The sequence below is a fragment of the Pristis pectinata genome, chromosome 25 (genome assembly GCF_009764475.1).
Source record: "Pristis pectinata isolate sPriPec2 chromosome 25, sPriPec2.1.pri, whole genome shotgun sequence".
In the NCBI taxonomy this organism is placed as follows: domain Eukaryota; kingdom Metazoa; phylum Chordata; class Chondrichthyes; order Rhinopristiformes; family Pristidae; genus Pristis; species Pristis pectinata.
In genome coordinates, this window is record NC_067429.1 from 24,362,780 (window position 1) to 24,379,126 (window position 16,347).

At 37.6% G+C, this 16,347-nt stretch overlaps 1 protein-coding gene across 6 annotated transcripts in view; it reads left to right on the forward strand.

Moving 5' to 3' along the window:
• Positions 1 to 16,347, forward strand: part of gpatch8 (G patch domain containing 8) — a 92,867-nt gene that overhangs the window by 25,793 nt on the left and 50,727 nt on the right. For 4 of the 6 annotated variants that reach the window (XM_052038484.1, XM_052038481.1, XM_052038483.1 and 1 more), the window contains 2 exons: positions 4,966 to 5,033; positions 9,114 to 9,200. In XM_052038484.1, coding sequence (XP_051894444.1) covers positions 5,007 to 5,033; positions 9,114 to 9,200 — 114 coding nt within the window. In that variant the 5' untranslated portion in view covers positions 4,966 to 5,006. Of the gene's footprint in view, positions 1 to 3,067; positions 3,113 to 4,965; positions 5,034 to 9,113; positions 9,201 to 16,347 lie in introns of all 6 variants that reach the window. The other 2 variants (XM_052038485.1, XM_052038486.1) reach the window with 1 other exon arrangement.

Here is a 16,347-nt window from a genome sequence, read left to right on the forward strand (position 1 = left end):
ATTGAAGAATTGCAAAATTTTGTATTTTCATTGATGTAATTTCAGCTTAACAGGAGAGGTGTATACAGTGCAATACATGGATTTAGCTGTGCCATTTCTGTAAAACAATGACTCAGAATTTGGAATCAGCAGCAGCAGTGACGCTAGTATTAACCTTGAAGAAAGGATTTCACTGATCTACCAGTTGGTTTAGTGTGAACTGTATTGATGCCTGCCACTGTCAGACAATTCAGTAGGGTTACTAGTGTCCAGTAGCACTAATATTAGTTGTATTAAAGAATTATTGCACTGCAAACAAAAAAATAATTTATAATTATTTTTAAACATAACATGTTGAGTTCTAACTAAGTATTAGGATCTACATCAAATATAAACCACCTGATAGGATAATTGTATATCTTCGTGCTAGGAAGATGCTGAGCAATAACTATAGTTCAGGAAGCTATTAAAATCTCCCTGGAGCCTCATGATACAAAATTTAAGCTTTGCTTGCTATTTTACTACATTTCTCATCAACATGGAGGTCATTTCAGCCCAGTGAATTCACGTTGACTCAGAGCAATCCCATTCAACACTATTTTTCCCTGTAACCTATTAACTCCCTTCCACTGCACAGATTCTCCCCAGGTGCAATTTATAGTGGCCAATTAATCTACCAAGTTGCACATCTTAGGGATGTGGGAGGAAACCAATGTTACTTGGGGAGAACTACAGAGTTACTGTTAGACAATTCAGTAGGGTTACTAGTACCCAGTAGCAGTAAATGTAGCAATAAATGTGTAAACTCTGCACAAATTGCCCTGGAGGTCAGAATTGAACCTGGGCTGCTAGAGTTACAAAGCAGCAGCTTTACTAGCTCTATCCAGTGTGTCACCAGAAGTTGAAATATCTTAAATTCTAACTATTTTAAGTTCTAGAGACTACTTGGTTTAAGGCTGTCAACAAAATGGCCTATAGAGGAATGCTAAATCACTGGAGCAATATTAGGATATAAACATTAGACTGCACACAGGTAAATCCTGAAGTTGATATCAGTTTTGTGGAATAATAGTGAAAAGGATAGTTCAGCCATCATTATTGCAAAATGCAGGTTATAGGTGTAGAATTGGCTGGATATTCAAATGTTTGTAGCTTATTTTAGTCACCCCTCAACTCAGAAATAAAGTTGTACAGATTGATGGAACTGCAAAATCAAGGGGAAGTCTGGGAACTTGGTAAATGACAGCACTAGCTATAGTCCAGCAACTTGCAGCAGTAATTATCGTAGTCATAAAGTACAACATCACAGGAATAAGCCCTTTGGCCCACTGTGTCCGTGCTAACCATCAAGATCCATTTACACTAATTCCATTTTATTCCAACATTCCTAACAACTACCCCCAGATTCTACCACTTGCCTATACACTGGGGGAAATTTACATTGCTCAATTAACTACCAACCCAGGATGTGGGGAGAAAGCCAGAGTACTGGGGAAAACCCAGGATGTCACAGCAATGTACAAACTCCACACGGGCAGCACTGGAGTTGAAGATTGTGAGCTGGCAGTTGTAGCTGTGCCACTGTACTGCCAAGTATTGAAATAAATCCAGAAAGAAATGGGGTAGATTTATAGAAAAGAAATCCTTAAAGGATTATGTACCATCCCTAATTTTCCAAGTTTTATTTTGTTAATTTTTGATAGGAAAGGTTGGTTGTTTGCTCTGTTTCTGCAAGTTTAACAGAGGAGCGGTGCATTTTTTTCTGCAACTTGTGATTTGTAAATTACAAGATTTATCTTCCTCGCCACAAATTGCTGGGATATTTGTACCCTAAAGGCCAGTGTATTAAACTCATTCTTATTTAATTTTAATTAGAAAACAAAGATGCAACCTTGGAATGATTCTCTGAACATTTGCTGTACAAAATTAGTAGCAGCTTTTACTATGACATTGAATCCTTAGATGAATTGTCCGTCACATAGCCATATTATCATTAAAATTGCCTGCTTGGCCTCATCTGACTCCTCAGTGGCCACTGAAACCTTCAACTTTTCGCTTGAAGCACATTGAAATAGTCAGGTAATGAGCTTCAAGCTAACCTCCCATTTTGTACAAAATAAAGCTCATTCAGAACTCTGCTGCTCATACTCTAACTTGCACCAAGTCTCTTTCTGCTATCATGACCTAAATTGGCTCCAGATGACCAGCACTTAAATTTTAAAATTCTCATCCTCATTTTCAAGTTGTTCTGTGGCTGTGCTGATCTCATCTCCATAACCTCCTCCAATCCCAGAGTCTTATACACATCCTGTTTTAATCATTGCACCATTGCCAGTTGTGTCTTTGCTTCTGAAGACCCCAAACTCTAGAATTCTATCCCTAAACTTTCTACCCTTTCCTCCAATATGCAGCATAAAACTTAACCTCTTCCATCAGCTTTAATCTCCTTATGTGGCACAATGTCAAATTTTGTTTGAAAGCATTCCCAAGAAGCATTTTGAAACATTTTGTAATAGTAATATTGTTATGTAAATACAAGTTGTTAGATCATTGGTACAAATTTTCTTCAAGAAAGAGTGTTACTGGGGTAATATCAAAAACAAAATCCATGAGTTTCTTAAGTGAGAAACAATCTAAAGTTCAGATGTGCAGCACTCAGACCTGGTCAGACCACCAGGATTCTAAGGTCCGAGAGTCATGTTTCAGTGATCGCAATTGTATTTGATATTGTTCCATCAAAATATTTGGAACTTTTCTGAACTAGTTGTTGAAGAAGAGTATAGTGACACATTTCTGTCTGTAGATTTATAGAGTGCAGGTTTAAGATTATATTTTGTGCCTAGAATCATTCAAAAAGCCAACATGGAATGAAAGTGTACCTAGATGAAAAGAAGCCCCATTACTTCCCTAAATATTGCCAAAAAATGAACCATGTGGCAGAAAAATAACTGCTCAAAATGTACCATAATCCTGCTCTCTGCAAAGCAGAAGCTGTCCCTGTTCTCAGTAGTATCTTATACTGTCCTCATTTGCTAAACACCTTTTTCTTCACTGTTCCCACCTAACAAGTGGTATTTCTTTTTTACAGCATTTTGATCGTGGAGATGTTGTGGTGATGGTAAACTTAGCAGTGGTAATTTTATTTCAGACTGAATTACTTTCCCTCTTTGTCATCAGTGCACCAATATGAAAGGCTTATTTTCCTTCTCTGTTTAGCGTTCATTCTGCTGCTTGATATTCATTACCTTTTTTTCTTAGTAAAATTATTTGAATGCATCTGTCCTGAGTGTTAATTGTTGTCCATTAGGGATTAAATGGTGCGAAGCGACTTTGTTATATGTGCTACTTAAAAAATCAAATCTACTCAATATCAATGTGTAGTATTGTCCAAAAGTTGATTTTACCCATTTGCTGGGCACTTGCACAAGCTACTGCAAATAAACATTTAAATTAAAAAAACACTAGTATTACTAATAATTGTTAAATTTTCTTAATCTGTACAGCAACTTAATCTGAGTACCTTCGCAATGCACCCAAATAAGTTATACAAGTCAATGACTTCTATAACACCCTTTTTAGTATTTGTCTTGTACAGATTAAGTCTGAGCCCAGTGGCTAATCAGTATGCTATTTTGTGAATTGGCTTGCTCCCAAAAAAATCAGTGTGGGTGGTTATTTTGGGAAATCCTAGTTTTAATTAAAATTCACCATTTTGCTGTGTAGAAACTAATTTGTGTTTCACCAAATTCATAGAACATCAAAGGTAAGTAGTTTGTTCCATCACACTCAGCAGGCAGCTGCTGATTGTGTCCTTCTGATTTAGATATGTGGTAGTAAAGTGCTAGGCTGTCCCATTTGCTTTGTTTGGCTGGTTGAGTGGATTAAAAATTTCTGATTCTTAAACATAGTTCAATTAGTACAGTTGAAAGTTTAATTTTCTTTGCATAAGTCCTTTTCACAGCTTAGACTCCTGCATCAGCATGTTTGGTCTAAACCTCAAAAGTAATGGGTAAATGCCTGCATTGCAAAGTTGATAAATTATATATACAATTATAAATGTGTTATCTGAATTTTAATTTTTGTGTAGTTAAGATTGAGGTTGGAAGCACTGCACTTAAATGCATATTTGTTTATTAAAACCTTAATGCAGGAAGAGTAAATTACTTCTTAAACCCAAATTAAAAAGTAGTAAAGTGCAGCTGCTGTTTGTTGAATTGGTGAAAGCTAAATACAGCGTTTATTTATGTTCTCGCAACCAAAATGTGTTTTCAAGCTACTTAATGAGGCTTAGTAAACATTTTTGTCTTTGTATATGCAAACATACTTTTCAGTTTATTGGAAATGGTCATGGATGAATTGTTGCCTCCTTTTCCCAATCTCTGTTTAAAACAACCCTTGTAATACATTTATTCAATTTCACTTTTAAAGATTTGTTAATCTTTTCATTTTCCTTTCCGCCTCCTCACCCCCACTGCCATCTCCAAAATAAAAAGAAAGTTTTGAAATGGTGTCAATTAGAAACAAATATCTCTCTAGTTGAATAAAATAATTTAAATAAATTCTTGGCCAACACGTCAGCTAAATCTGTAGAATTTAAAAATAAATTCAATTTTTTCGCCCTTTTGTTTGTAAGAAGTCAGGCTGTATAAATACCTCCATTAACATTTTATAAGAATTGCACAACAGTACATTTGCAGCTTTGATTCTAAGCATGCTAAATAATATGAGCAATAAATTCTTATTGTTTAAGTAATTGATGATTAGTGTGCAGACTTTCACCTGTGTATTATCTAATCTTCATTGTTTTAGAAAACGTACAATGAATGTTGTTAAAACTAAGCTGTGAGAATGGCTTCTGTTTGGTTCACTGTAGCTTTCTGGCCTCTGCACTCCAAGGCAAGATCTTTACCCACCAGTCCCTCTGAGCACGTAATTATAGCTGAATGTGGCTACACTTGCTACAACTGTATTGTTTTCCTATTTTAGGAAGGACAGATCCTATTCCTATTATCGTCAAGTATGATGTCATGGGTATGGGTCGGATGGAAATGGAGGTAAGACTGCAGCAGTTGGAATAAGAGCAAACTTTCTATAAATGTTTTTTTGAAACTTCATAATTGATTGTGACAGTAAATTTAACTCTAAACTGTTTGTTGGTATACCCTACAACAAATTGTCTCCAAAGTTGGTATAAATTGTAAAGCTCCTGAGGAAGTAGGAAAGGAATAGGCCCTTCAAGCCTTCACTAAAAAAAATGCTGGTCTTAATAAAAAAACAAAACTGATTGCTGGAGTCATTCAACATGTCATTTTGCATCTGTGGACAGAATGTATAAACTAAAATTTCAGTCTGGCTCCTTTGCGATGTTCCTTTCAATGGAAAATCACAAAGGCACATTGTTCTTGGAGTTTCTAACATTTACAGTTTTTATCAGATGCCCTTCACCTGCAGTTTTATTTTTGCTGACCACCTTAATGTGAAGTTTCTTCAACTCTCGAATGTGTATACTTATTAATCAAGCAGTGAGGAAATGTGCCATTTGATCAAAAGGGAGGAGTACGAGAAGAAAATAATTAACCTTTGAAAAATTTATGATTTGGATCTGAGTTGTTTGCTACATATAATCCAGACTATGCAACTAAAGGGACTTTATGCTAGATGAAATGCAAGCTTTCATTAGTTAGCTCTAAGATTCAAGTTTCGAGCTTTATTGCCTCAATCACTGATGGTGGCAATAATATTTCAAAGTACCCCTGACCACCAGATCATGCTGAAGCTTTGGGTTGATACTAGCTGAAATTACAAGAAGATTTTTATGTTCTCAATTACATTTTCTTTGCAATATATCCATTCAGATATAAGCTATTAAGCTGTTTACCAAGAATAGTATTAGTCTTCACTTTGTCATTTAAAAATGTATTCTAAAATATCAAAGCAGTAAGGCCATCTATGTTGACATTTACAGTTCCTTATTGATTTTTGTTAGGATTAACAAATCACAAAGGAGATGGGTACACAAATTAGGCCAGTGGGATTAGGTCAAAAATAGGTTTAAGCAAATGTTCAGATTGGTTTTAGAGTTGTTCGGTTGCCTTCTAAGCAGAGTTTTAGCCTTTGTCTCATCATTTATGAGGCAATTCTTAGACAATGTTCAGATATGGACTGAAAAGTGACAAGGAACATTTGTGCTTTAGAGCTAGGCAAGGATCATATTCAGAAGTCCTCCACCACAGAGCATGAATTCAACTAGACCAGCTACATAAACAACAAATACAGAGTCAGGTTGACTATTCTACTCGCCTTCTGACACCCAGAACCTTTCCGCCATGTACACGGCACAAGTCTGAATCGTAACGGAATAATTTTAATTTATCTGGATGAATGCTGCTCTAGCAATTATAAAAAAGCTTGACACCATCCAAGATAAAGCAGCTTGAATGGCATCCCATCAACCATCCTAAACATTCATTCCCACCACCATTGGTGCACAGTGTTTGCATTGTGTACTATCTACCAAATGTAGTTCAGTTATTCATCTAGGCTGCTCTGGCAGCACCTCTCAAACCCAGAACTTCCAAGATCATGGACAAGACAGCAGGTACATGGCATACCACCCATCTCCAAATTCCCCTCCATCTCACACCATCCTATTTGGAAATGTATAGGTCCTTCATTGTTGCCAAGTCTAAATCCTTGAAATCCCTGCCCAAGAGCTGTGTGGGAATGCATTCATCAAAAGGACAGCAGAGGTTGAAGAAGGTTGCTTATCCACCTCTCAAGGACAACTAGGGAAAAGCAGTAAATATTGAGCTGATCACTGACACCCAGATTCTGAAAAATAAGTTTAAAAAAAAAGACAAATTTTGAAACATTAAGTTTCAATCATACTAAGTTACTTTTGCAATTGACAGTATTGAGTTTGCTTTTGTAAAATTTATACTTGTGTTTTCAGAATGATTTATTGGCTTATTACATTAATAATGCTGTGTTCAGGCTTTCAAAAATCTGATTAGTTTTGTCATAATTTCTGCTTATTATCCAAAATTTGAAATGACTGTACTGAAATTAGAAGTATTTGATTTCCTGAGAAATGAAAAATACTAATATGTTGTTAGACTTGTTATACAAGGGATTAAATGTAATTGATACAGCAGAATACATCACTTTACCTCAATATTACATTTGCTGTTGCAGCAGTTTTATATCAATCCATTGGTTGGCACAAATTAGTCATTAGGATTTTTTAAGATCATCATAGCATGCCACTCCATCTAGTGGTTTGACTAGAAATTGAACACTTCAGAATAAAGCAAGAGATCAGGCAAATAGGTATCCTTGCCCTTGCAGTCAGAGAGGCAATGGGGCTGGTTACATGGTAGCGTAGGGCAGGCACGGTAGTGTAGCAGTAAGAGTAACACTATTACAGCGCCAGCAACCCAGGTTCAATTCTGGCCACTGTCTGTAAGGAGTTTGTATGTTCTCCCCGTGTGTCTGCGTGGGTTTCCTTCGGGTGCTCCGGTTTCCTCCCACGTTCCAAAGACAGGTTAGGAAGTTGTGGACATGCTATGTTGGTGCTGGAAGCGTGGCGACACTAGCGGGCTGCCCCCAGAACACTACGCGAAAGATGCATTTCACTGTGTTTCGATGTACGTGTGACTAATAAAGACATCTTACACATTTGAACCCATGATAAAACTAAAATTTAACTTGATTTATTGCAATTTATGTCAACTTAGAAAGCCAAGTCATTATTTTTAAAGAAAAATACAAGTCAGAAAATGGATATGGGTTTGTTCCTAATTTAAAGGACACTTAAACAACACGTTTAATCATTTGGCTAAGAATGGTAAAAATTTGCATTCTTAGCCTTTAGAATGGCTAAGAATACACAGTCCAATTTTACTAATAATAAAAGCTGAGTGAAGTGTTTTAAACAAAATGGGGAAAGATAGAAGTGCTGTTTTAGTCACTCTACCCCTGTTTTCTGAAATTCCATGCCTTGCTCCCTTCGTCCTGATAGATGCCCTTTTTCCTGCACCTTGAAGATCTTGTAAACTTATGTTTTTAATCCAAATTTTTTCTTTGCAGTGCATCTCCTAAATTTTACGAGTTTCCCTTCAATTTTCTGTGCCTCTGTAAAATTATTTTGATGTTTCTTTCTGAAATAAGACTTGTATTTTGGCATCCATTCCTATTATATGCAACTGTAGCAATGTTAATAATTGAATTAGCTTAGGATCCTTATACTGCTGCATCACATAGAAGTTTAGCTGATAAAATTTGCAATATTTGCATGCAACCCAGCTTTGTGCAGTCAGTTTGCTATTATCTATGTTATTAGATCTGTGGTATAATCTGTACATCTAATTTTTAGCATATATGAGATGGAGATGAGATGGAACTTGTGAAACTAGTGACTTGTTTTCACTTGTTTAGGCAGTTGATTGCCAAACCAATACCAACCTCAAGTCCCGGAATAGACCATTTTTTGAATTTGTCTTTATCCATTTCAATACTTTTTTAACAAGATTTATCTGAAATGTTTCTGAAGGAACATGTGATAGTGAAAACCAAAGCTGGTTTTCACTATTGCTTGCCTTGATTGCTCCACCCATCTTGCTCTGAGAATTGGGTATTGAGTTCTCATTTTTCCCTCCATGGGAAATGCCTGCAAAAACTGAAAACTGGAATAAGGAATAGTTTGCTAATTATTTGGTGGTTATGCCATTGAGAGCAGAAAACACTAGCAGTTACTAAGGATTCTTTGGACATGTCTCCCAGACTCTTGACCTAGAAGGTTAAGACTGGTAGGCATTTGGAATCTCCATCCTCAAGCTTTTCAAGTTGTACACTGCTTTGACTTGGAAATGCATCACCATTTCATTATTGTCACTGGAACTTGCTACCTAACAGCATTATTGGCTATCTACATCAGATTAGAATGGATGCACAATGCTAACTTTGTCAGTGATAACCAGATCCCACAAATGATTAAGAGAACTTGACACAAAGGAATGTCTTCCATATTTGGAATGGGTTAAAGCAAGTGTTGATATTTATTTTGCTATATTTATATTGGTGACCCACTTTATTCAAGTATATTCCTTTAGCGATAACATTTTTCTTTATTTCAGCTTGATTATGCAGATGATGCAACAGAACGACGCCGTGTTATGGAAGTGGAGAAACAGGATACTGAAGAACTCAGGCAAAAATATAAGGTAATGACTAGATCTCAATGGATGCTCTGAGGTGTGAATGCCGTAGCTTTCCCATCAATCTTCATTTAAAATGAATTACTACAATGAAGCATACATCTTAATATATAAAACAGTTGGATACAGCAAGTCTCAAACTGCATGACTGTGAATTCATGTCCTTTCCAAGTGTTTCCTAATATTATGACTGTAACTTGCCATGAATATTACTCTGATATGTGTTTATTTTCTGAATGTATTTTTAATTTTACTAACAACTGGAAATGCTACAAATTAACACTATTTTTTCAAGATTAGACGTATCAAGCTAGCTGGAGTTAGCTAATGTCATTAATGCAATTGAATTAGGTTAATACTCAAAGAATTTTAAGCCTGTGACAAACAATTATAAAATCGAAAATGGCACTTCACATTTTGACTTCTGGACTGAGCCATTGGAGAAAAAGGGAGTTCAAAATGTTGAACGGCATTAAAATCAATGCCTATTAATGTTAATTGATTTAGAAAATTTTGGTAAAATGTTTTATAATCCAGATGTACGATTTGTAATTCATTGTTGGACTGTGGCTTTTATTGGCAAGACCATCATTTAATTCTATTCCTGGTTGTCTTGAACAATTGCTGTGAGGTATACGAGCTGGCAGAGGAAAGGCAATGATCTATCTGTAGGATTGGTGTACAACTTGAATGGGTGCCTGGAGGTGGCAGTAGTCTTTCATGCCTACGCCCATTGTTCTAATTATTACAAATTGTGGATTTAGAAGGTATTGGTATTAGGATTGCTTTAATTGGTTTCCATGCCTGTGGATTTTGGAGTGAAAAATAGACCATGGATTCTGTTCTTGATTGCTATCAGCTACAATTGATCATGCTAGTAAACAGCATTAGAAACCACAGGATTAAAGAACCAGTGACAGTGCATATAGGAAACTGGCTGAGGAACAGAAAACAGTGCACTGCTGAATGGTTGTTTTCAGATTGATGGGATATTTACTGTGGTGTTCCCCAAGTTATCAAAGCCATTGATTTTGTTTTGACGTGTAACAGTGACCCAGAATTGAAATAATTTCAAAGTCTGTAGATGACATGAAACTGGAAGATGTAGTAAATATTGATGAGCACTGGAATATAATTCAGGGGGACATAGAGAGGCTGATGAAAGTAGATGCACAGCACGTTAAATTTAACAGGTATACCGTGTTGGATACTGTTTGGGGGTGGGGAGTGGAGGCCGGAATGGGCTCCTGGGGAGAACTGCAGCAACAGCCTAGTTTATGGAACTATGGTGGCATTACTGTACAGAAGTGGGGGGGGGGGGGGGTGGTGGTTGGGGGAGCAAGACTGGGAAAGCGATAGTGGTAGGGGATTCTGTTGTAAGGGGCTCAGATAGGCTAGTGACTATAGAAATAAAAGAATAGGTCAGCTGAATGTGTGGCTGAAGGGATGTTGCAGGAGGGTAGGCTTTAAGTTCTTGGATCACTGGATCTTCTGGGGAAGGTGGGATCTGTACAAGTGGAACAGGTTGCACCTTAACCAGAGCGGGACCAACATTTTTGCTGGGAGGTTTGCTAGTGCTGCAGAGAGGTTTCCCTGAGTTGACAGGGAAAGCGGCTCAGAGTAGTTATTCAGATGGAGAGGAACAATCACCTAGAGGATAAATAGCAAGTCCATTTTGCAGAAAAAGCGAGTAGGTGAACACCAATGCAAGGAGTAAAACTAGTAGATGAACTTAAAGCTTTAATTAACAATATTGTTCCCATCATTGAGACATAGTTGAAGGATGAACAGGACTGGCAACTCAATATCACGGTTTAGAATTTTCGGGTGAGACGGGAGGGGAATAAAAGTGGAGGAGGTATTGCACTGTTAGTCAGAGATATTTTGTATTGAGGAAGGATATCCTAGAAGGCTTCTCAAACAAGGTCACATGGATAGAGATTAGAAACAAAAAGATGTTGTCATTTCCTGGTGGTGTATTACAGACTGCCCAACAGTCAACAGGCGATAGAGGAACAGATATGTAGTTAGATATTAGAGAGAGGCAATTAAAAAATTGTATTCTGGAATTTCAGTTTGGCAGATATTAATTGGGGTTACCTTAGGGTTAATGGCTCAGAGGGGGTGGAATTTTTCAGATGTGTTCTGGAGAATATTTTGACGCAGTATGTAGGAGGACAGGATTAATGATGACTTGGAAAGGCAGGGACTAATTAGAGACAGCCAACATGGCTTTGTCAAGTGCAGATGCTATCTGACCAATTTGATCGAATTCTTTGTAGAGGTAACAAAGTATATTAATGAGGGCAGAGCAGGAAATGTGATTTACATGGACCTAAGTAAAGCCTTAGACAACGTGTCATCTGGAAGACAGGTTCAAAAGTTAGGGCCCATGAGATCCAGTGCAAGTTGCCAAACTCAATCCAAAATTGGCTTGGCAATAGAAGACAGAGGGTGATGGCAATAGGAGGCAGAGGGTCATTTTGTGATTAGACGCCTGTGACTGGAGGTGTCCCACAAGGATCGATGCTGGGACACTTGTTTGTAAAATATGTGAATGATTTAAATGTGAATGTGGGAGGCAAGATCAATAATTTTGTGGATGACATGAAGATTGGCGGAGTTGTTGATGGTGTGGCAGGTAGTCTTAGGCTGCAGAGAGTTGGTAAAATGAGCTGAGAAATGGCAAATGGACTTTAATCCAGACAAATGTGAAGTGATGCATTTGGGAAGCACTAATGAGACTAGGACATGCACCATGAATGTTTAGGTCTTAGGGAATATTGAGAAACAAAGACCTTGGTGTATGTCCATAGATCCTTGAAAGTGGCAGTGAAGGTAGATAACGTGGTTAGGAAGGAATATGGGATACTGACCTACATTGGTTGGGGCATTCAGTGCGGAAGTTGAGAGGTTATGTTCCACCTTTCATGCTCAGACCTCAACTGGAGTACAGGCAACCTCGTGTTACGGCTGTTCAGGTAATGAAAATTCACCCTTATAAAATTCACAGATTACTATCCAAAAATTTGAGGTACAGAATAAAATTGTCTCAGAATTTATGTGGGGGGAAAAAAGTAAATAAACAACTTTTTCAATTTGCATTTCTTGATGCACGTGCAAATGTTGTGGTTTCGCGTTACGGAAAATCACAATATGGACTGTTCTCTAGGAATGCAACCCCTCCACCCCCTGCAACACAGTGGTTGCCTGTACTGTGTGCAGTTCTGATCACCAAGTTATAGGGTAGGGCTAGAGTGGATGCAGAAGAGATTCACCCAGATGTTGCCTGGGATGGAGCAGCTCAGTAATGAGGAGAGATTGTAGAATCTAGGTCTATTCTTCCTGGAGCAGAGAATGTTAAGAGAGGACATTATTGAGGTATAAAAAATTATGAGGGGTATTGATAGGGTAAACTGCAGGAAACTTTTCCCCATTTGAGAGATGGATAAAACTGGGGGACATAGGATTAGGGGAAGGTGGAAGAGACATAAAGGGGATATTAGGGGGACCTTCACCCAGTGAGTGGCACCGAGAATGCACTGTCTGAGAGAGTGGCTGAAGCCAGGTGTCTGACAGAATTTTAGTGTCTAGATAAATATTTGAATCGCTAAGGCAGAGAGGACTGTGGATCAAGTGCTGGGTGATGGGATTACTTCAGAAAGTTGCCCACTGGTTGGTGTGAAAGAGTTGGGATGAATGGCCTGTTTCCACACTGAACAATTCTATGATTTAATGAGAAATGTTGGGTTTGTAGGAAGGATGAAGTGTGGTGAGATGATCTAAATGATATAATTTTGAAGAGGGTACAAGAACAGAGACCCGATGGTGTATGTACACCAGCTTTTGGAGCCAGTAAGGTGAATTTAAAAGATTGTTACAACACTTGTGGAATTCGTAGCTTTGTTAATGGAACCTAAGAATACAAAAATGCATTGTTGTGATTGGAACTACACTGTCTGAAAAGTTGGTGGAAACAAATCTGGTAATACCTTTCAATTGGAAATATAAAAGTACTGAAGGGAAACGTGGAAAGACGAAGGACATAGACCTTTCAAAGAGCCAATGCAAGCACTTTAAGTAAAATAACTTCTACTTATATCATTCTGTGATTTTATTTCATATCTGTAATGTCCTATTATTTCCTGAGTTGAGGCTCACCAGGTAAGTCATTTGAGCATATTATTTCCTGAGTTGAGGCTCACCAGGTAAGTCATTTGAGCAAACTGCCAGAGAGTGCTTGTGAAATGGTATCCTAATGTGTTTGCGGACATCAGGAAAGAAGAAAGAGTAAAATAATATTGAAACCCAGAGTGTGATGGACATGTGTGCATCACTTTCATCAGCTGCAACTACCCACACTCCTTTATGAGAATAAAAAAGCACAATACAACATATGAGGGGATTTGTAATGCATTTTAAGGATTCAATGTTAACTACTTAGAATTAAGTGGAGGATAATTTGCTGTCAATAGAGCCTAGGGCAATTTGAAGTTTGTGTAAACTGGCGACTTGGATCTTGTGCACTGGAACAGCAAAACCAAATCTGGAAGTGAGAACTAACTTTGCTGAACTACTTGCCTTTAAATGGTTCAGGACTGCTCAATAACACAGGCCATGCCAGAGGATGTTAATGAACAGAACATCAGAAAAAATTGCTTGGAATTGAACTTACAAAGATAAATTTGTGGTTAAATGTTCAGGTAGATATGGAGGGTAGACAAACTAGAGAACACCACTAGAGGTCAGTGATTTGATTAAGGTTTTATGGTCTGGGTGGAAAGTAAAGCTTATGAAAACTTTACAATAATGCAAGGTAAATATCTGCTCTGGTGTTGTGAATAGAGATTGAGAGAATTTGACTCTCTACAAGGACGACTTTTTGCGATAGTTTGCATTGCACCAAAAGTCTAGATGATAGGCTTTTTTTAAAAATATGCCCAACCTAGTTGATTGCCGATGAACACATTCCTTAGCCACTCATTGTTTCGGCTGTCTAAGATTTGTAAGCTTTTTTTTGTGCTGCACTATATTCATGATCTCTTGTTGCAGGCCCAACATTTTTCCTGTTTAATCCATAAGATTGCATGTTAAAAGTTGCCAATCCATTCTCTAGCTGCAGCAAAGATAATCTTGATTTCTTTTGTACATGAACAAACAATAGGTACTTTGAGGGTGGTGTCAGCAATTGTGATGTGAATATTGATTCTTTTTGTAGTAGTGCAAAATATTAAACCCATTTCATCAAAAGTAAGCTTTTTAATGGTACAAATTACATTATTAACCATAACTTCATCTCCAAAAGAAATTGTGATTTATTTGTCATTCACTAGACAGGTCCTCAGCTGTTAGGGGAGACAGATGGCCTAAATTTTTACAATTCTCCGAACTACTGAAATGTAAATGCATCTTTCTCTGATTCTTTTTAAAAGTGGTTTTATTTCTTTGATCACTTTGCTTGAGGAAATTCTTGTCTGTTATTACACATTTAATTGTTAGTAGATGACTTCATATTTTTATTCCAGGAGTGTAATGTTAAGGAATATAAAAAGGAATGATGCGTTTTGGGAAGTCAAGTTGGGGTAGAACATGTAGTAAATGGTAGGGCGCTAACGAATGTTGAAGAACATGGGGACCTAAGGGATCAAGTATTAGATAGAATGGTGACGAAGGTGTATGGCATGTTCGTCTTTGTAGGTTGTAGCATAGAATAATAAAAATGGGGATATTATGTTGCAAATCTACAAAACATTGGCTAGACTGCATTTGGAGTATTGTGTGCATTTCTGATTGCCACATTAGAGGAAGGATGTGGTTGTGCTGCAGATGCAGAGGAGATTCACCAAGAGGTAGCCTGGATTGTAGAACTTTAGTTATGGGGAGAGATTGCATAGGCTGCACTTGTTTTCCCAGGAGCGAAGGAGGTTTAGAGGTGACCTCATAGAGGTACATGAAATTGTAAGAAGCGTAGATAGGTTAGTTAGTCAGAATCTTTTTTTCATGGTAACGCTATCAAAAAAAAGAGGGCACAGGTTGAAGTTGAGAGGAAGATTTAAAGGGGATTTGAGGGGAAGGTGTTTTATGCAGAGCGAGGTTGTTTTGTATCTTGTCACATGTCATGAGAAGGGTTTAATAGGTGGTCTTCTGGGGGAAGATTGATCATAACACAATAGAATTAAACATTCAGTTTGACTGGGAGAAACTTGGATCTAAAACTAGTCTCTTAAAATGTCAATTACTAAGGTAGAGTTGGATGATTGGGAAAAAAGATGAAAAGGTAAGATAATGACTAAGTAGTGGGAGACATTTTGGGAAATAATTCCCAGAAAGGTGTATCCAGTTGAGGAATAGTCTTAAGGAAAAGGATGTTCCATAATGGCTAACAAAAGTAGTTAACAGTGAAATCAAAGAGAAAGGCATATGGTGTTGCACAAGAACAGTTATAACCAGAAGCTTGGAAAAATTCCAGAAACCATCAAAAGATAACTAAAACAAATAATAGAGAGGGACAAAACAGATATCAGAGAAACCAGCAAGAAATATAGTACTTTCTAGATTGCTGTGTCTGGGCACTGGGCAGAAATATGAAAAGTGTTGGAGGTCAAACGTGGGTGTTTGTGGTACCTCACTTTGCCCTTGGACTCAACATTGGGTCTAGAGGTGTTCTATCACGCACCGAGCAGAGGGGTCAGATGCACTTCACCTCTGGCTCCTCAGCTTTCTACCAACTATAGCTGCTGCATGTCATCTGGCATTTAAATGGGGTCAGTGACCGTCACTAAAAAAAAAATAGGTGAAGGTAAATGGTTTGTTTTTGCTCTATTATTAATATTTTCAGATAGTTTGTATATTGCTGATTTTAAGAGAATTTATTATTTGTCATTTAATTTTTTTGGACTACTTTTCAACTGTTCCTAAATGTCACTGATATTAGATTTAGAAACGGTGGAAAAGGCATTTGACAGTATGAGTTGTCAGGTGGTCAACTGGGCAGCTTGTGGGCAGAGATTTTAATTTTCACTGTCTGAAGACAAGTCACTGCCCATGTGCCACACCACTTAAAGGACGGACCATGACTGCAATCTCTGGAGGATATTAGGAGCCACACAAATGCAAAAAAAAAGTGCGACCCGGATACCAGCATGGGTGTTTG